The 22540-nt window shown below is 39.4% G+C and overlaps 1 protein-coding gene across 8 annotated transcripts in view; it reads right to left on the bottom strand.

Moving 5' to 3' along the window:
• The window catches only part of KIAA1549, a 144350-nt gene that overhangs the window by 17643 nt on the left and 104167 nt on the right, over window positions 1-22540 (bottom strand). For 7 of the 8 annotated variants that reach the window (XM_080588780.1, XM_080588774.1, XM_080588777.1 and 4 more), the window contains 5 exons: window positions 14116-14318; window positions 11050-11171; window positions 3998-4203; window positions 2132-2355; window positions 1145-1289 (listed from right to left, as the gene is read on the bottom strand). In XM_080588780.1, the coding sequence (XP_080444906.1) occupies window positions 1145-1289; window positions 2132-2355; window positions 3998-4203; window positions 11050-11171; window positions 14116-14318 (900 nt within the window). Of the gene's footprint in view, window positions 1-1140; window positions 1290-2131; window positions 2356-3997; window positions 4204-11049; window positions 11172-14115; window positions 14319-22540 lie in introns of all 8 variants that reach the window. The other variant, XR_013949896.1, reaches the window with a different exon arrangement.

Below are 22540 nucleotides of genomic sequence, written 5' to 3'. Positions count from 1 at the left end.
TTAAGCAGTGGTTAGCTGCATGCAACTTGAACTTGGGTGCATCACCTGAACAGGATTCACCTAAGTGCTTCATAGCAGCAATAGTTGAGGCATGCACTGCAATTACTACCTGGGATCTTACCGCACGGGCTTCTTGTTTATCAGTAACAGGAAATTAAATGAGCTTTGCAGCAGCAGACTTATTATCAAAGCTCACTCTTGCCACTGCATGCCGACTGCAAAATCAGTCATAAAGATGCAAAAGCCTCTGCCTCATCAGGAGCTTAGTATTCTGAGTACTGTTTCGCTACAGATGCCAAAGGGGCTGAGCTTACTGTGTGACAAGTCTTAATTAAATAGCTTCAGATGATAATTCATTCTGCTGCAGCATGGCATTAAAATCATCACACTCTTGTTTGAATACAGAGGGAAACCACAGAAATCAACACTGTAGCCACTTGACTGCATATGCAGCTAATGGTGAAATTCTTAAAATTAAACTATCTTTCAAGATGAACACTGTCCAGGGGTTTTTAATATTGGCATTAGCCTTAATGAAATCTGCTTAGAAGTGGTTAAAGATGCCTAAATACAGTCTATGACATGGATATGACTGAAAAGAAGCATTCTCCAGTGTCTGCCTTTTTAAAACAGGAAACAAAATTAATTTGCATGACATTGTACTGGAATTGTTTTAAGTTACTGCAGTACAAAGACGTTACTCTTTCATTAATAATTAATTCACATATTTTAAATGCAATAAAATTTCTCATGAAAAGAACCAAGTCTTTCACTTTGTGAGAGCTAAGGATAAATTTTTCTGTAACACATGAATACATAACATCTAGCAAATTGTACTAGAGTGAAGCTATATTCAACTTATTGTGGAACATGCCAAACACACTTTCATGTTCATAATAGCGGCATTAATGAAAACAAGGTTTTAGTTCTTGGCTTCTTCAATATCAAGGAATACTTGGCAGAATTTCACTACCTCATATTGATAGATTGCCAATGAAGTCCTTGTTCCACTTTGATTTACGTATTAATTACACACATCTGAAATTAGCCACACAGACCACAGACAGAAGGCTAAAAACCTTCCCAAATCAGAAATGTCATTACAATGATCAGAACTCTCCTGTCATTCAAGAGACATACATACAATATATGCAGAGTTATTGACTCCTGGAGGTCGTTTGTATGTCCCATCACTATCAGTTGTGATTAACCTGTCCTTTTCCGCATCAATGGGACTACCGTTTATCTGATGTCGCCGGCGCTGCTTGGGAGAACGTTTTGCACGAGAGCTTAATATGAAGAAAAACAAAAAGGCAAAGAGAGAAAAAACAACAAAAACAAGACAAAGGTAATCACATTTATTTTTGTACTTTATTCTCATCCTACTCAAGATTGAACTTCTCTGCCCATTCACATTTCATGTCTCTCTTCCTTTTTGCAGCTTTTCATCCCAGTCCCATTAGCTAGTCCCAAATCTCTTTCCTCAGGCTTCTCCTAATACCACTATCACTGCCATAGTATCTGCCCTCCAAACTGTCCCACCTCCTCACTCAAACTCTCTCCAGTGTCACCTCCTTTCCACATCCATCTTCTAAGCCTCCCTTACTGCCTCCCCACACCTCCCAGACCGATGTCTGATGTACTTGCAGTAGCAGAACAGACTATTACCACCAGGGTCCTATGATTGGCATGTTATGGTTAACTCTACTATAGCAAACCAGCTGAAGAACACACAGAGGTGGGAAAAACCTACTTTCCTTCAGAGTAGAAGCAGTCACAGGGTACCAGCACTCTGGAAACAAAGTTCCACTATCCATAAGCCTTAAACAGATCCCAGAGAAGACCTCCTCTGGAAATCAGAGCCCAGGAAGGTAGGTCTGTGAGGCTAACAAATATACCTCATTTTCTAAAAGGAATATGTAAAAAGTAATCTCTTGTAAAAGAAATCTGAAAACAAGACATACTGACATACTGAAACAAAATGTTTAGAACCACTCCAATCTTTTCACCTAGCCAACTCAAATTCAGCTGAAGATCAAAATGATTTTAAGCTCTGAAAGTTCAGAAGTACAGGTACTTTGAACTCTGAACCTAAAAGAAAATTGTACTTTCCTGTCTTTGAAATCCCTACCTCTTCCTGGGTTCTATGAAGACAGTAGGCACACTGCCTCCAGGGTCCAAGATCTTGTCAATCTGCATCTGTGCCTTGCGATATATTCTGTGTTGTTCTTTGGAGTCAACCACCACCACATCATCCACCACTGGAAATTCATAGTGCCCTTTGCGCTTGGCACGAAGACGAATCTTATTGCGGTGATGCTCAATCTCAGATTTATGCCTTAGGGCTGTCTGTATCTAAAAAGAGGAGGAAAATAAATCAACTGCATTTTTTCTGTATAGTTTTTGCAAGCAGAGCTTTTTGCTGCTCTTCTGTAAACCTCTCCTCACCTCACTGTCTGACCCTGTCACCCTCAAAATCTCTGACAAATTAAAATAAACCACACAAATTGTAAATACACTTTCTATTAGTTATCTCCCCAGGTAAATATACTATTATACATAATGTGATCGCTGGCACAGCACGTTAGAGACAGGAGGCAATTTCTTAATAAATGGCAAGAGAAACACAAAAAGGTTGTGCCGTTTGCTAGAAGTGACACCACTCTAAGAAAATAAGATTAATCAATACAAGCTACATTTGCTTATCAGAGATACTTGATCAATACTGTTCAAGTCTGCCACCCATTCCCTTTAATGATATTCATCATGTAAGGAGCAAGAATTTAAAGAACTAGCTGACCTCTCTGTTGAGCATGAGAAGTTGCCGCTAGCTATAGAGAAATGTAGCAGCAACACTAGAGCCCAGGTGCCTAGCTGGATGTGGTGTTCGCAGCTCTATGGTGACTTTCAGGATAAGCTTTTATTCCTCTCCCACCTTTTTTCAAATTCCCTGGAGTACATCTCATCATCTGAGGAAAGCCACCATAACACCACACTTGTACATCCTGGCCCAACACTCACTGAAATCATTATCATTAAAGGAAAAGACCTGGGCAGCAGATCAGGCCACAACTGCTCTGTGCTGGACTTATTTGGGAACACAGCAGCAGCAGTAAATTAAAAAACAAATTAATTTTTGTGGCTTCTCCAATGAAAATCCCCAGAAGACATAACAGGGACACAAGCCAGACTTACTCTTTACATTTTGTTAGAATTAGTCTTCTGCCACTATAATCAAACTTCTATTTTGTGGACACTCTTTGCCTATGCATACTACATATATACATTTACCTCTCTTCTGTAAGGTCCTGAGAACACAGTACTTTAACACAACTAAGTTACAGCTTTCATCAGTCTTCTACTTTGAATTATGGGAAGATGCCATCTTACACCCCATATAAAAAACAGGACCCACACATACAGAGTAATGTCAGGCAGTATATGACGTGGTTTTACAGCACATTACTAATGTCCCAGGCATGTTCTTATTCTGTTTACAGTAACCTGAGCCTCAGAAAAGGCAGGAAGTTTCTGCATGTTCACTGGCTAATAAACACATCTTAAGTTGGAAACAATTAATGTTCTGCATATTCACACCCTAGAATGTCCTGAAATAACTTGTTTGTGTAACCCACAACCTGAGTTGCTGAAAAGCCAAAAGAGTGGTGCGGAATGAAACCCAAGGTGGGCTAGGCGTTCCAACTCTTACACTACTCTCACAAATCTTGTCCTGCTGGCTAGGAAAAGAATGACAACACAAGGTATGCTGCCAATTTGTCTCCTTTCTTAGTGTTTAAATTCTGTTTTAGGCAATGCTTAAAACAGACAAGGTTATCTCTATGTATGGAAACAAGATTATTCCTATAACTTGCTAAAATTCCACTCCCTGGGAAATAATGAGGAAGTCCTGACAACAAGAAAGAAACTGGACCCTTTTCACTTCCCACATTGCTAGGCACGTATTCTTCCACAGACATTCAAAGCACTTAACAGATACCTCTTTATTAATTTTGTTGGTCTCTGCTACTCGATCAGAAAGCACAGAATTCTGAATTGGAGGTGCTGCCATCGGCTGCATAGCAATCAGCTGGATCTTGCTTGGGACCCGTCTGCTTGCATCTGAGGAACGTGACATCCTATCCACATGTTCAAAGATCGAGGCTGAGGAGTGCTGCTCGTTTCCACTGCTTGTCTGAGGAGGTCCTGAATTACCAGAACAAATACAGAGTAAACTGGTGCTGCTAGGGTTATCTCAGTCAAATGTCAAGCTCTACAGATTCTGTGCTATGAGACTTTGAGATATTTCACATCTGTGTTTAATTAGTCCTTTAGGTCTTCCAGCTGATTCACATTTAGCATACAACAAGTTGGTCCAGTAGTTTGTAATGTATAAACATTTTCCCACTACACTTCCAGAAGGTGAGCTGTCATTCTTTATTTCTGTAAATCAAGCTCTTGGCATTTGCAAATCCTCAAAGTCTCAATCCACTTTGGTCCATAAAAGGCTGTTCAAGTACATACTGCTAATGGTTCCTCTTATCAGTACTTATGGAGATGCAAATTCCTCTATGGAGTTTAAAAGAGCAGTAAGAGATGTCACATGGCAAATGCAGTTACTAAATGATAGGACCAATATATCAACTAAACAAAAAAGACTTAAAACATGACACAAAGCACAAAGAATTTTACAGATATTTTACTGATTAAAGCTTTTAAAGCACTGTGTTCTTCGTTGTGACAGGATAAACATTGTACATACTAACGTGTAAGCTGAACAAAAATTGCCATGTTGTAATTTTTTGAAGGGGTCATATGGACTCAACTATGAACGCCAGATGACATTATGGAGACCAATACATGTTGAAAGTTACAGCCCTGGTCCAGCAAACGGTTAATCACTTCAGCAGGAATGGGTTGCCTCCCTCAAAGACTTGAAATCTGTAGGATCACCCCAGTGGTTTGCAGTTAAGCACACAAAACATATTTATGTATTTTTTTTCTGGAGCTACACGTACAATGTGAACCATTACATGGATTGGGCTTGCAAAAACTACTGAAGACTTGAAAAGTAACAATTTACCTTGTCTGTATGGTAACACTGCAAATTCTCAAATTACTAAACTGTTTTCCTCCACAAAATATAATCGGAGGTTACAGTCTGTGATTCTTCCTCTGGATGAACACAGTGGAGTAGAGGGACATGGTCCCACATCCTTGCATGGACTTCTGGTAACAGGCTGTGGTTCTTAGATCCAAATCAGAACAAAGAATACAAATGTACTTTCAATTGATGATCAACCTAACTCAACTCCAACAGAATAGAAGGAAAAGAAAACAGCCGCTGCTATGATGCATTGGCAACACTTGCTGCTAATGAAGTATAGGGTTCAGAAGAGGACTGAATGCTATCATCTTCTGCAGAAGACCACAGCAGGTTATTTGCTCACAGAATCAGAGTCACCTAAGTTGGAAGAGACCTCCTAGATCACCTAGTTCAATCTCTGACCTAACACTAACGAGTCCTCCACCAAACCATATCAGTAAACTGTACATCTAAACATCTTTTAAAGACCTCCAGGGACGGTGACTCAACCACTTCCCTGGGCAGCCCATTCCAATCCCTAACAACCCTTTTGGTAAAGAAGTTTTTCCTAATATCCAACCTAAACCTCCCCTGGCGCAACTTTAGCCCATTCCCCCCCAAAAAGAAGCACTCACACAACCCCTGAGAATCGGCAAGAGCTGTTTATTGCGGGGACATCTTGCAGGTAAGCCTGCAGGATGTCCGTGGTGTTTTGTGGCTCCAAGCTGATGCTTGCGATGGAGCCTGAGCAACGAGTATGGGGCTCATCGGGCATTCCTGCGATGCTGTTGGTGCTCTCGGATGGCAGAGCACAAAGACATGCCGTGGTAGTCCCAGCTCTGTTCTGGCAGAGGTGGATCCACTTCCATCCGTTCCTCCACATCTGGTGGATCCAGCTCCATGGGCTCCACGGTGCTGGGCAGAAGGCTAACCCAGTCCTTGCCCGGGACTGCCCAAACGGGATGCCTCCCATCAGGAATGTTCTCAGGCCAGGGTGCCGAACCAGGGGGTCGTCCAGTCCCACGCCTCGGTCCCATGCCACTGTCGGCTTGATTTTCATGCATGGGTCCGACAGTGCCATCTGGTTTACGGCCATTACTGGGTCCCGCACTGTGCTCTGGGCTATGGGCACGCCTCTGCTCCCCGTAGCTCTCTGCCTGATGCTCCCGTCTTTGCCCCACATCACCGTTGCTCCTATGGCAAGGCCCAGGCCCCCTGTCACTGGGTGTTTGAGGGGTCAGCCTGTTCCCTGCATCGTTGCGGTGCCAATGATACTGCCTGTATCTGTCTGTGGGCTGGGTGCCAGAGGTCCCTTGGGCACTGGTGTCTCTTGTACCACCGGTGCTATCCCTCCACCCATGACACATTTCCTTCTGGTCAGGTGCATTCCTTCTTGGTGCTTCACCGGACTGCATCGCAGTCCTCGCACACCAAGGAGTCTTGCTGCTCACCTTGCTGCTTCTAGTCTTCTTCCTGCTGCACAAGCTGGCAGTCAGAGGGCCCAGATGCTCAGCGAATGGTGGGCCAGCTGCAGGGGTCCTGTTTTATAGGGCTGGCGGCAAAGGTGGGGCAGTGGTGGCCACTGTGACCTCAGCAAGCCTCTGTAATGGAGTGGCCCACGCGTGGCCAAAGGCGGCTGTGTTGGGAGCAGCCTGGAAGATGCCCTCATGTGGACAAGGAGGAGGGTTGGGGGTCTGAGGGCCCCTTTTCTTGGGCTGTCTCCCTCGGGCCATTTGGCTTGCCAGAGAGAAAGGCTGCTCCTCAGCCACAGGGACTGCCCTGCACCTCCCATCCTGTGCCCTGGGTTTATTTTTAACACTGGTTTTTAGGTAATTTCATTCTGTTCTTTATGGAAAAGAACAGAAGCAAGGTGCATCTTCAGCCCTAATTCCCACGTGCACTTTGTGCTCCTTTACTTCCCTCTCCTAGCACAAAGAGGGATCAGGAGACAGAAGGAATGGTACACTATTATATTCACGCTACATTACTTTCAGCTGGAAAACAATCTGCCCACACACTAATCAAAATTCTTGTTTTTCAGATTTCTCAGACTTGATCAATGCATTGTCAAATACACGTGTTTATAAACTGAACGCATCACTTATAAGTGTGACTTTCCTATACATGTGTCCTCAAAGAGAAGTTAGAGTTCCACTCAAGATGTGTCCCCTAAACTTTCTGCAAGGCACAGAACCTGAATGAAATATATCTACCCCTCTTTTGTGGCTATTTATATGATCTTTACCATTTGTCATCTCCACTATCACTAATGGGCCCCATCTTCATGCATTTCTTAGAAGCATGCAAACATTGCCTCCCACAGAGGCACAACATATATTAAGCAATTAGTGCAAGTCCCCCAGAGTAATCGTGGAGTGCAATGGAAATCTGAAGTTCTGCATCCTCCTTTCCCATTTTCCCCACATATTTATCATTTTTCCAACATTTACAGTCTAACAGTAGTTCTCAAAACCTACTGACCTCCAACATAAAATGTTATGTTTATTTTCATACAATTTGGGTAGCAGGGTCCAGTATATTAAATTACCCTAAGCACCCACTCTGAACCTTTATCATTTCATTCATAATCTACCATTTTGCACAAATAAACAAGCGCTTGGCAGACGCCTCTTTGCTGAAACTGCTTTTATTTTGTAGAACTGTCCAAAAGCTCCACTATCAAATTTTGGTAAGGCTCTACAGTAACATTAAACACTACTCTCTTTTGCAGAAGAGATGCACACAAAAATGTCTCTGCTGCACCTGGCCTTTATACAATCTGTGTATACTCCATGTGCCTATAAAGACAAACCAAGATGGAATTACAGTAAAGTATGTTGGAAAACTGGGAACCGCACAGTGCTGCAAACACACAATGAAAGGAGAGACTGCTTCAAACTCAATACACGAATTAGATCCTTTAAAAGTTTTAAAAGAGTGAATGATTTCTCATTTCAAATTATTTATACTAAGCTATTGTTCACAGTTAGAAAATCCTCCTTATACAGCTAGTAGATTGCACCATCTGAAACTTCCATCTTGGACTAGACAGCTGAAGTTGACAAATAATGAAGAGGAATTGAATCCCAAATAATGGGCAAAACAGGTTTAAACAACGAGTTCATATAGGTCACATGTAAGGATCAATGTTTCCTGGATTGAAACTGCTAATTAAACTGAAATGTTAGGGAAATGAATTGCTCTGTAGGAAGCTATGTCTTCAAGTGAAAAACAATTCAGTGGGAGACTGAGGAAGGCAGGAGACAGAACCAAGGTGCATAAAGCTTAATCCAAAATCACAAGAAGTCAGTCTTATCAGACTCTCACTGATCCACTGGTATTTGAATCACACTACATTACACGCTTTTGGATCTTCACACAGTTTATTTGCATCCCAGAAAATTATGTCTCTCATTAGTCTGTAGTACAAACCCAGCAATGCAAAGTATCGTAGCCAGCTTTACACCCATCCCCACCTAATACTGTAAGATGGAAATTGCTGTTAGAGACCACAGTCCTTAATTTATCACTGGATATGGCATGCGCTATCAAAGACAGTGCCAGCTTTCTCCTCTCCCATCTTTACTACATCTCAGTCCTGACCAATGAAACACTATTTCACAGGAAAATGCTTGAGCTTCTTTGCAAGTAGCCCATGTTTGTTTCAGTAAAGAGGCTAACTCTAACAATGTCTGTAGCTTGTTTATACCAAGCTAAGTTTCAGGACCAACAGCTGCCTCCCTTCACAGTGAGGGTATTTTCCTCAATAATTTGAAAGAATTTGAAGGAAATTAGAAAAATGTGCCTATATTGTATTGCTGTAATTTGTGTTTTTGAGAATTCTTTATATATCAATAGCTCACAAGCAATTTTGGTTTTTTAGACTCGGGCAAGAAATCCTTCCATGCTTAAGATATAATTACAGCTACCCCAACACCTCTATTCATACTCACACTCAACTACCAGCTCTAGTTACTTACCCACTCTGTTTGCTCCTGACAACATAAAGGAAAAAGAAGAGATAACACAGTAATTATTACAAATAATTCAGCTGGAATGGCAACTGGAAAAAAACACAGCAGTAAGATAGTTGTGTTTACTTTTGAATTAAATGCATGAACTTGGACCCAATTCCAAGCCTCTGCTGCACAAAAAGGGAGCTGGATCTGTCATTTAAACGACACGTAGGCCTCTACAGAGGGGCCAATTCTGAAAACGACAAATAGCATGATTACCAAATCATTGGTACCATGATCACCATTTCTGAATACCAAAAATACTGTGATTACCGAACAAGAGGCACCAGATGATGAAGAAATAGTATATTTGATCAAGTAAAGGCATCATAGGTAAAAAGGATATTTTCCACACAACATTCTTGCTGTCTTTGTTAGATAATTTGGACACAGTAATATATGACATTTCCACAGCAAAAGGACTTGCTAAACCTTATGTAAGTCTTTAACGCAGATGAAAAACAGAGAGACAAAAATGGAGTCTCCAGGTTAGATGAAAGAGGACAGCACTAAATCAGGGCAAAAGAACTGAAGTCAGATGGGCTGAAGCACGTCATAAAACAATCAGCTGGCCTGAGATAACCTCTGTCATAACATAATTATTTTTCTATGTATTTATTTATGCATGATTTCTGGTCTGTAGCGCAAACCTAAGGCACTGAAAATATACATACCAACAGTACGTTATCTTTTCATAAATTGCATAATGTACATTGCTTGCTGAATGTACACATCTATTAGCAAGTTTAACTTTCTAGTCACATTAGCACATCTTTCACTTTGTCTTGCACACCGCAATCATAGAGCAAAGCCTGGTCCATCACCATTGCTCTTCCAGGAGTAGTGCACATTATCAAAATCTAAGAATCAGATACTATCTAACTTGCCATTTAAGCAGCTAAGGCCTAGCATTTTATATAAAGTGACTGTCTTACATATTCCTCTAAATCTCATTTCTTCAACATGAGCACAAGTTGAAGAACATCTACTACGATCTGAATTTCTCTGGCATTGCATTCCCCAGTAATCATCTTTATATTTCAGTTGGTATTTCATAGAATATGTGGAAACACATTCAGTATACCAAAAGAGACTGCTCCTAATACGTATTTTCTTCTTAGTTTCTGCTGCTAACAAGGCCACATGTATTAAGAACAGATGGGGATATCATAGAATGGTTTGGGTTGGAAAGGACATTAAAGATCTTGTTCACCAGTTTCTTTTGTCAGTATTGGAATTTTCTCTAGGAAAGCCATTGTAATTTAAGCCAAAGATCTGGTAACTAAAAGCTCAAGCAAGGATCAAGTCATCAAAATCCAAAAAGCTCTCAAAAACAACGCTCTGTGTAGGCACAGTTAACCACAGACTTTTAAACAGGAAAATAATTTTAAAAGATATTTTAATTAATAAAATGAAAGTCATCTTGCAGTGTTTCACCAACTTTTAAATGGAGAACTGAATATATCTCAGAATATATCTCATGGATCCTCCAAGGAAAACAGTGACATTTTACATGGTAAGAAGATGGTTCTTTACAAAAAAAAAAAATTTGCTGTTGTTGATGTATTAGCTGTGGATTTTCCTCTTTCTAAAGCATAATCATGAAGGCATCTTGACAAAGGGATCTTTTGGTGTAGTTTCTTCTGTTGAAACTGAAGATCTACACATACCTTTCATTCCAGCAAGCTTTTGTACTTAAGGGCTTAACAGCAGTGAACCTTCTTTCCTCTACTCTCCCACATAACCCTGGCAAACATCTTTCCATTTAGGTGTAATCATAGTGGCTATGTTGGTAACAATCTTGCAGACAGTTACATTGTCAGTAAAGGTCACAAAACAGAAAAATTAATTGTGGAATGCGAGTCCAGAGAAGTTACATCACTAGAGTAACTCTTCAGCCTACCTGAGTAACGCACTGCTAGTGTACATGAGTTAAAAAAAGTAACTCACCCTTCTTCGCTCCTCTGCGTGGTTTACCCTCATTTGCAGTTGATGGTCTTGCAGTTTCCTCTCCTGTCTCTCTCCCGCTGGAATGTTCACTTGCTGTGGAGTCAGCATCTGATGGTGAAACTCTGCCACAAACATTAAAAAACAAACAAAACAACATGTAACATAAGTTTGTAATGGGATACAGTTCTCACATGCAGAGAATCCTGTGTTAATATATCTTGTGAAGACTGCTAATATTTTCCACTGTTTATAAGTAAATTTATAATAAATTATCATATTTAGACATTCATTGCTATGATGCTACTGTTGTTGCGTGTGAAAACCAACTGCAACAGGACTCACACATGACAAGATTATTAACTAAACTTTCCTTTAAAATTAACTTCAAGAAAACACTGCATGAGCAAGTAGCAAGTTTACTTTTCAGACAGACAGGAATTATATTAGCAAGAAGAAAACTACATAGGTAATTATTTTAATATTCAGACTTGCTAACTTGGTGTTCTCTTGCTAATGCTACAAGTCCATGTGCATATTTTCCTGCCTACTTTAACAAAGGCAGGTTAAACAAACACCACTTTTATATATATTTATCCCATGCAGTCATTAGAGCATTAAAAACATTTGTTACCTACAAATTATACAATCTCAGAAACATACCAAAAAAATGTGACTTTCCCCTAAAGAAATTATTCAAATAGCGTAAAAATAGCAAAAATATAGGGCATATGCTACTGCCCAGCTAGCACCAAAGCCTGTCTTTCACGTGGGATTAGCATTTGTGATAGTTTCTCTAGTGATCATTTTATCTTGTGAACGTTCATAGTCTATTCCTTCACTGATTTACTTAAATTGTGCACTAGTCTGTGTATTAACCTTGTTAAGCGCAAGATTTTCTTGAGCTAGATGTTTATCAGCACTAGTAACTGAAGCTCTCAGCTAAACGTCAACCAGCGTAGAGCAGACAAACTAAGATAACTACAGCCAGCCAGACAAGTTAATAGAAAGTTAAATCTTCTGCTTTCAGCAGGCAATGTTCTGAATTCATCTCCCCATTTTTCTACTGATAACGAAACGCTGTATTTCATTTTTTTTTCTGCAGTACTGCAATATTATTAAGTCACATCCCAATAAAAATATTAGCAAGGATAAAAGGAGAAATGGTTCTCAATGAGCTTACAGATCTGCACCACTGCATCTTTTACTCTTTTCTAAGGTGGAATAGATGGGTAGAGCTTTCTCCTCCATCATCTTTGTCATGGTTCAGCAAACAGTGTAAGGGTTCTGTTTCCAGATACGCTACTGACTTTGTTTCACCTCATTGTGCCTGGTTTTCCTTCATGCTTTCTTCAGTCTCTCTAAATTATCAATAAATGTATCATAGGAACATACAATAGTGTCAAACCCATGACAGCCATTTTTAAATTCTGCAGAGTACGCAGTTGTATCTTTTCAAGCCAAAAACCAGGTCCAACTCTCAGCTGGGGACTAGAGATGCTGTGCTTTCTGATCCCGACTGTTTTTCTTGTTCACTGCCTTTTACTGATATGGAGTGTGTACTCACATCACCACTGTATTTACTGGCATGCGGTGTACAATCCTGAATTGCACTGTGATGAAGTGAGTTCTGTATTTTCTTACAAAACAGAAAACAGCTAAAAACAATACAGCACACTATCTTTCACATTTCAAATTCTCCCTCAGGAAATAAGTGTTTTAAAACTAAAGCTGAGATGGTTATGTCAGTATGTAATGGAGATGATGACAACACCTCCATAGCTAAGCCTAAAGAGAGGTTTGCTCTTAAGGGTGAATAACAGAAGGGAGGAAAATTCTTTTTTGAAATCAGTTTAAAGTGTTTGAATTTAGAGACTTTAAAAAAATACCTTTGTTCCAAATTTGATCATCAATTTATTATTGTCTTCAGGGGAAGCATTAAAATGTTGGCTTCTGAAAATTTTCCCTACTTCATTTTCTTAATTATTCTAGATGAAATACAGTAACAACCTCAAGTTTAAATTTGTTTCTTACATGCATATGAACATAGACACTTTCCCATCCCCCTGATTATCATCTCTGTCTTAAGCCACTTTTGAGATTTTACAACGAAACACAGAAACAGTTGTCCTTCTGATTTATTTTAATTTATTTAAGCTACACCAAAACAAGTTAGCTAAACTTTTTTTCCATTATTTTCCAATGTTGCCCTCCTTCCACTGTGCCGCTGGTAGTCCACTGCTTGCAAAGCCTATATGGAGTTAGGAAGACCCGTTCAGCACCTTGGAAGGTGGAAACTGAGCTGTATGAAAGTTATTCGGGGAAGATGAAGCCAGGACCTTAGGGCAACTGGAGCTTTAGAGGAAGCACAGGTTGAGGTGAGGAGCAAACTGTGCCACAGACCTGCAGCTCAGGAAGAACTACCATTAGTTTCTCTCTAAACTCATTCAGCACTGCCTTTGTTTTTCTCCCACAGTGGAACAGCATGTAAGTAAAAGCACAGGGGGTGCAGAGCTGTAGACAAAGGAATGCAAAAATATGAAATGGAGGGTGAGGAAGAAGAATTACTGGAAAGTGGAGCAGAGATGAGCTCTTCATTGTGGAGCTTTTTGTGAGTCACCATAGCGCACCTCTTCTCAGGGCTCCACTTCTTTCCTACCTATTGCCTTCTCACTTAGCCTTTTTTTTTTTCAATGCACATATCCTTCTTTACAGCTAATCTGTTATAGCTCCTATCCTAAAAATGCAATCCTTTCTAGCTAGGGATGACTACAAAGAGAACATATCAGAAAGCACGCACTTTGTGTTTCCAGTACACTACTAATAAATTGACTCTAACCAACCCAGTTGTGACCTAAGCACCCCTCTCAACTGAGCATGTTGCCATTAAGAGAAATATAGACATCAAATTCTCACAACCTCATGATAAACATAAGCTGGGATAAAGATAGATGAGTAGAAAATGCAGGTCCTGGAGCTCTGGAACAGAGCTCTGTCGACTACATTTGCCCTAAAAGTATAGTAAACAGCAGTCATCTTCCACAGTTTGTTTTTTCTCTGTGAACTGACCTCCCTCTGTGTCGGACAGTCTTTGAAGGTTTTGAGGAAGTCTTCGACTTGGGGCTGGGCACATCTCCATTTTCAGATGGGGTAGTGTCCTTAATAGGTCCTGGTAAAGGAGCTGGCTCATGGATAATCAGGACATCATCTTTATTGTGCTGGCCCAGATGCTGCTTAGCAAAATCAAAGCCTTTCACACTTGGGGCTTGTAGCTGTGAGAGAATAAAGACACAAAAAAAAAACAACAATGAATGACAATGAATACAAAAGCTTTGGTTAAGATCTGTAAACAACTGCTATTAGTAGGAAGGTTAGGATATAGTAGGCTCAGAAGTGAACATAAGAGAGCTGTAGGGAAAAGAAAAATAAAAAAAACCTCATAATTCTGTCATCTTACTTCAGTAGATGATAGCTTAAAACCTTAAATCAGTACATTTCGTGAAAAAATGTTGCTTCTGCATCTCCTTTTTCCAGCTATTTCTTCAGATTTAATCATTGTGTGGGAAGTTTCTTGTGTAATTGAGGGTGGAAGGCTGTAGACACCCACATACCAACTGAAATGGTTACCATTGACAGGTCACCTTTCTATCTGTTTCAGTCACAATGATCAAAAGTAGTTTAAATAATTTGAATAATATATTGTTGCTGACATTCCTCGTTTTGAACACCCCAAACCTGCAAGAGGTCTGGAAGTATTCACACAGACAGCTAGTTCATCTGAGGGGAGAGAAACATATAGATCTGAGTTATAGGGCAGCCTGGCAATGAGTTTTCAGCCAGCATGGATGCCTCCAGAAAAGTATTCCAAATCCAGCTCTTAGGAACTTCATACTGAGTAGACAGAAAAATATACAAAAGGCTTTCCAGTTCAGAGAATTTAAACATTCATCCTAGAGATCTTACTAGGTGGCCATGGTTTCTGTGAGTGTCTTGCTTGAGAAGACACAGAATCAGACCCTCCACTTTCGTAACTATTTTTAAAATAGTTACTTTCACATTGTTGATGACTTGATTCAGACTTAACTGAATCAAGCCTACAAGTTTTGAGCTCTCCTACAAATTTTGGGGGCTTTGAAGTAATCAGAAATTCTGAGAAACTAATTAAGACAAAGCTTTTCTTTGAGTCCCACTCACTTCTTAAGTAGTTTGGAAGTTAAAACTGGGAAGAAATCTTGACAACTCCAGTTTTCAAAGTGCAAGCATACACACGCACTGCACAGCATATGCACAAAACCCTCTGTGTTCCTAGAGCTGATTTCTTCCAAAGTGAAGCATGTGTTGGAGTGTGTTTATGGGTGCGTCAGGTTCCAGATGTTTAAACGAACCCCCTTTCATAAAGCTTGGCGTGCCAACACAGCTAACTACTGACTTGTCTGATACCATGCCAAAGATAAGCTTGCCTAAGGAATATACTGAAACAATCTCTCCAAAATATTTTTTCAGTAAGCAAAACATTTTCCAAATGGTTCTCAGAACGGTTGTGGTAGAAGAGCAAACTGCCTGTTTAGACCAGTAGATGGCAATAAAAGCCCTCGTGTTAAATCGAATATCTGAAGGGTTGAGGTTTTGGAGTTCATACCAGAAGTCATCAAAAAACTCAATTTTTCCTTTTTTTTCTGAGATCTCATAACTCCATGTCTTATTTTTAAAATAATTCTGAGGTAGAACTTTTCCACTGTCAGAATTATTGTGCTGGCTTGAAGCACTTTGATTACTTGGGTCTTCCCCTCAGTTACCCCACCTCCACCTCTGATGTCTTTATGACGTTAGAAGACATTCCTGTGTATGACATCCTCCCTTTGAACCACTTCAACAGTTTTCCTTCTTCTAATCCTTTCACACTGCACGCTTGTGCCTATACAATCCTGCTACTGATCACCAACTACCACTTCATGTGTTTCGCTACATTCCTGTCCCCTGCTCCAAGCCCCCTTAGATCTACAGACGATGAGACTTCACCACATGCTGGGCACAATTCTTGCACAAAAACCCCTTTCTTAAGCACCCTCAGACTGACCTGCAAAGTTACCCCTCCTTTTGTAACGGCATGATGGGTCAGGTGGGCAGGGATGACTAAAAGGACAAACATTCCAGTTATATTGGAAGTATTAGTATGGCTTTATTAAGATTGCTGCCTCTCAAGCATGCATTTCAACATACCTTAGACTTAACTCTAATGTACTGGTTTTTAAACCCTTGGGGAGTAAACCAATGTGTAAAAACAGACATTTTTAACCTTTTAACTTTGACTGAATTGTCCAATTCCTTGTTGCAGTCTAACAAACTTTTGTCTAAGCACAGTTATGGAAACTGATATATTTATGGGTATGTGTACATATATCACAGCATATGTATGCACACATACTTATCTGCAGACAGACCACATAGAAGTTGTATTAAAATGCTGTTAGTATTGCAAAGGCTAGCACTCACGCTTCAAGACAGGTAAGATCGTCTGAACAATCAACACCTGAATCCTCTCATGCATAGGCACTGCAGTAGAGACTTGTGTTAAATATAAATTCATTGTGTTAAATATAAATTCATTTATTCCACAGGATCCCTCTTGCTCTCTCCCACCCTGCCGAATCGTTGTCATAGGCTGGGCTTTCTGCTACTGGTCAAAGCTGGCCAGAAGGTAAGAACATTATTTGTAGAACCAGGACACCCATCTCATTTTATGCAAAAGTTGGTAAACATGTAGTGAATGAAGGACGGATGCAAGAAGAGAAAGGATGTATTCTTCTGTTACATCTGCAGCTAGGGTGGCTGAGATTTTGCCAGTGGATTGCATGGATACTTGCTGGCAGAGGACTGGCAAGAGTCAGGTGTCACCTCTTCTACCCAAAGCCTCAAGAAAAGCTCTCCCCAGACACCGCAGAACCTGTGGCTCTATCTTCCTAAGGCTGAAGCCAGGTTAACTCCTCATCCTCATCTGATCTCATCCTTCCTTGCCAGGCAGAATCAGTCCCTCCATCCCACCTTCTTGCCCCTCTCTCCCTCTGCCTGCCAGCTGCCAGTTCCAATTTACACTGTCCAGCAGCATGAGCCTCACTGAACCTCACTCCTCCTCCAAACAACCTCCACATACAGCAGCAGAGAAAAAACACTCTAGTTTTTAAGGTACGGCTCCAGAGCTTATATGCACAGAGCAGGTGGAATCTTATGAGAATTTACTTGGTAAACTACTAACAAGTCTCTCTCAATCACATGCAAACGTTTTCCCAAATGCTTAGTCAAAAATGGGCAATTCTCTACAAGTTGAATCAGCAAAAACATCTCCTTCACACGAAACAATCCCCTGGTCTTAATTCCTTTCTTACCATGCACCCTCAAAGGCTGAGAACATATGCTAAAGCTTCTCCAGAACTGTTTTTAATAGTGTTTTGTCCATTTTTTTTCTATTAACCTTGTTCTTTGAAAGAACAAGCTCTTATCTTCTTAAAAAAATCATTATGAAACTGAAACTGGAATGAAAATCTTATGCCTGAATGATTCAAAGTCTTGTAAAGCCCTGTACAGCTAAATATTTCTAGATACTCCCTACTAAAAAAACCTGAAGTTGGCACTACCAGCTCCAACCAATATATGAACAGTATGAAAGACTGTATGCACGTGTATGTGCATATGTATGAAAAACTTGAATTACAAAAACACAGTGTGAAAAAACATGTATATAAGATATGATACATGATACCTGATAATATAAATGATGGTCCTCGTTTCATAAGTAGATACAGAGTGGGTTTTTTTGGTTTTGTTTTTTTAAAATAACAACTATCACTTGAGAAGTAGAAATATCAACATGATTACTAATGCAGAAACGATGCCAATAGGAACCCACTTCATCTTAAAAAAATCTACACTTCATGGTCTACATTAGACCATGGCAACATTATGACTAACTGAGAACTGATACTAACCAAAAACTATATTTTCAGTGACAAGTGTGACAACTCTGCTTTCTACAAGACTGGACAGTCGTATCACTGGGACTCAGTGGAATGAATGAACAGTGCTGTTCCAGGCCGAAAATGTTTCCGACATTTTCTTAACAATGGCATGCCACCTACCATGTTTTTCTTCCTTTCCTTTATATCCAGTTGTAGAGTGTAACATCCTGGACGACCTCTGCTCATCTTAGCACAGGTAGTCAGAACACCACTTGTGGATCAGTCACCTACTACTCATAAATTAATCGCCACCACGGAAGGAATACAATCTTTTTTCAAGAAGTTGCACTCATGCCAGCACTGCTATCTGCACAGGTGCTGAAACTGAACGTCTTTTTATCAGTCTCAAGTGCCTTTACTTACTCAAGTGCTTAAGACTGCACAAAACCAGTACTAGCAGAGATCTCTTGCTTTAAATTTAAGTTGTTACAGAAGGATTTCATTTGATGTATTTTTATACATTTGTGAAAGGGAAAAAATAAACAACTCTGAAGGTTACCACTAAAACGAACATGTCTGAGCTAATGCATTATTAAGGCATTGTACAACAATAAAAATGCAGTGCCTGCTGAAATCCAAGGGGAAGATGATTTTAAATTTGCAAGTCAAGACAGTGTTTTAATTGTGTTGCTAAATACCAAATGAAAGAAAAATTTGGAGCTCAGTTCACAGAACAATCAAATAGTTTCTACAGAAGCCTACGAAGTCTGTGCACCTTGGTCAAGGCTTACTGCTTGAAAACTGCTAATAGTTTCAGTACTGTTCAAAATACAGAAAGATATTGCTGCCAAGATATTGCTTTCCTAGATGCAGATACACACCACAAATGTCAACAATCTGTTTTTATCAAGAAAGCAAAGACTACACATACAGGTCAGTGAATAATTTCAGCAGAAAGCAGTAGAGAAGAAATACACTTTACTCACTTTTCTTCTTGTAGTTCCTCTAATTAAAGCCATGTGTTTTTTGTTTGTTTGTTTTGTTTTGTTTGTTTTGTTTTTAATGTTTGTTTGTTTGTTTGTTTGGAGTAGCAGCAGCATTTGAATTTGGACATAAAATGAAGAATAATACACCAAGACAATTTTCTATTCATTTTCTCCTACAAGATTACTTTGTTCCTTGTAGAGACAGAAGCACTGAGTAGAGGCTGTTAAAATACATTTCTAAGGAAACAAAGACACTAAGCATGATTTCAAAGATAGAATTTGAGTGTTGGCATATAATATATGAACAGGACTGGAATGCCTGTAAAGAAGTCCAATGACTTATGACCTTACTAAAATGCAAGCACATGGAACGTTACAAAAATGATGGGATAAAGAAACTAGAGAAAAAAATGTTTTCAAATCTACTATTTAAATGCAGCCAGGCAGTGAGAATCAGTGTTCTTAACACTAATAGGAGTTGAAGATGTAAAAAAGCAGTCTGATCTAGTGTTGTTTAAAGCTATTAAACATCGCAAACTTCCTTCTGAGATTCACAGCACCAAATGCTTCTCTGTATTCCCAGGGCACTATACCATAGGGTAGTGTGAATTCAGTGTGTGCACTAATTGCATTACTCTCATGGTGCATCAGTAATTACAATTATTTGCATTGCTTCCTAGAGTCTTTTTAATTTTAACTTATTTTTTTTTACTCTGCTTCTACTACTCTATCCAAGATACGGACTACTACTTCCTCCAACAGCGATCATTCATCCATATTGTCTGCAGTAACTATTCCTTCAGATACTTAAAATACCTATCAATTTACCAATAAATAAGAATTTAGAAATACTGAGGTCTGTTCACCTTTCTTATTCAGTCTCATCTTCCTATTCAGCTCATTCTTTTCATATCATTCCCATCCGTTATGCACATATGTATATATGCTCCATCTTTTGCTTATATTGCTCCCCTTCAACATAAAATCAATTTGCATCATGGCCATGTACTGTCTGGAAAGTATGCATACAAATTATATATGCAATTCAGCAACAATAATGCACATCTGAATCAAGGCACAACAACTCCTTGTTGATCAAAAAAACACATTAGAAGATCATACAGAAGAGTTCTTTTTTTATTGCCTCCCTGAAAATAGTGAGAGAAAACCCATTTGTATTTCAAGGTCTTTTTGTGCTCTGCACACAAATTTGCCTATAAAATATATGATGAAACCAACTTGTGCCATAAGCACAAATTCTTTCTTGGCCTTTAAAATATCTAAGCATCACTGGGAAATGTTTAGAGAGATCACTCATTGCTCCTGGTTGGTTTATGGTTTTTGTTTTAGAACTACAGTTAAAAAGGTTTCTAAATAGATTTAAATATCTTCACGTGATAATTACTGATGTCTGTATAAGAAGGGTTTGTATACTGGCTGTTCAATATATCATCTCTTATGTGGGATACCCTCTTGCTACTATTATGACTGTCTTAGAGCCTGTATTAGTACAACAAGCCTTGTCTCAAAAAAGCAGGGGTTTGAGAACTGAGAGCCAAAGAAGGGCTTGTATGTGCAACATGCTATCCATTTTGTCATGCTGGACCAATACGTCATCATACAAATTATGTTTCACATTTGTCATCACAACAGCACTTCTGTCAGCTGTCACCATTACTGGGAATAGGTCAAGCAGTTGAACAAACGTGTCCTTGCAGAGAAGAAACATGCCTATAGTTGCAGGGGTTTCTACCACCAAGCCTGAGAAAAAGAGTGCACAGTACAGATGATGCTGGCACAGAAAACCAGAATAAGCTAGTGTACATTGTCTGGTCCCAGTTTCCTTCTCTGAAAAGTCAAAACCGTGATTTCCTGCCCACCACCGTAAACATCATACGTATAAGAAGGAATGCCATGGAAAGCACTACCTCAGGAATTTTGCCCCTGGCACAGGATTAAAAACAAATGAATAAAGAAACCTCCAAATTTTCAAAAAATTTTAAAAGCCTGAAATTCTTAAGAAACCTGTTCTGAAATATTTTAAGGATGCTTTTTATTATGGATGCTTTTCATGGGTTTTCATCATCCCCATTCTTCTCCTTTCTGCATTTCCTGTTGCCACATTAATACTACCATGACAGCTCAGTGAATTTCACAAAACACAAGAGAAAGCATGTTGCTGAAAGCCCCTAACTCTGAGTACATCTATGCCCATAGGCTGCTAAGGTAACTGCTGTAATAGGCAGAGTTTTGTGTCTGAATCATACGCAGTTTTAGCTTTCCTCCTAAGACAGAAATGCCGCAGGGTGGATACTATGAATCAGGCTTTGGTGAGGTTCTTTTGCACACTAGTTAGATGAAAGTGTCAGGAATAAGTCAGAAAATGACCATCAACTTTATAAAATAGAGGTGACTACTGTGTCTCAGTTCCAACAGTTTCTTTTCCATATGCTATGTCAAAAAATTACTTCTCAAAGGCCATATAAGCAAGTCTGATATCAACTACAATCTCTAGCAGGTAGCACAGCATGTCAAAAAATTACGAATTAAAAAAAAATTCCCAACTTGTGAGGCAAGAAAATATGTTCAAAACATGTCTCTCACTGTCTGGACAGAGTACATACACAATACAGTCCAGAAACACTTTCTCAAATAGTGAGAAAATTACTGACAAACTTTAAGACAGAACACAGATTAACAATTTTAGTGTTTGTGCTGACATTTTGTTGGGCACAGTGAGCAAAGATAATCCCGTGGTTTTATAACTCAGACACATTTATAAATCTAAAGAGTACTTAATGCAGACAGAATGAAAGCACATTAATATACACTGTAGAAATAATCTGCTTGCTAAAATGAAGCTACAGTTTCTTTTCCCTCCTTCCTTGTTGTGCCCCATTATCCATGACTATCCTAAAATTAAGGTAAATCTGTTTCTTGCTACAGGCCCAGAGATCCTTTCAAATGATGTTGCCATTTCATGCAGGCACCTGTAATTTGAGGAGATAAAGTATACAAACAAATCACCTAGCTTGTCAGCTCTGGCTATAAAAGCCTTCCATTCACACTGTCATTTCGCTACAATCACAATGTCAATTGCAAACCATTTAGCGAAATTTCTTGCTGTCCTGCAACAAGTGAGTAGTGACATTAAAACCACTAATAACAATAATTTGATATTGGTGCATATCCTTGTTCTCAAAAGAGCTAAATTCTATGGTAAACTATCATCTTACAGTAGGAAAGACAAATTTACTTCCCCAGTAGTAATCTAATCTTAGTGGTCTATTATGACTAAAATACTATAAAGTTAATCTGTGTTTTGAAAATGGATTTTTTTAAGTCCTTTTCAAAAGTAGCCACTATATAAATATTACTCTATAAATCCATGTGTCACCTACGTTTTGAAAATCATATGCAGTTCTGGTTTCCCCCACTCAAAAAAAGATTGAAAAGAATTAGAAAATGTAGCCTTTTCAAAGGCTAGTTCAAAGAAACGGTTCAAAAAAAAAAAAAAAAGGGTGAAGACAACAAGCAGTCCTCAATCTAGGAAAA

This window comes from Anser brachyrhynchus, assembly GCF_964034855.1.
Source record: "Anser brachyrhynchus genome assembly, chromosome: 1".
NCBI classification, from domain to species: Eukaryota; Metazoa; Chordata; class Aves; order Anseriformes; family Anatidae; genus Anser; species Anser brachyrhynchus.
The sequence above is the reverse complement of the archived record's forward strand: the minus strand, read 5'-3'. Positions and strand labels throughout refer to the sequence as shown.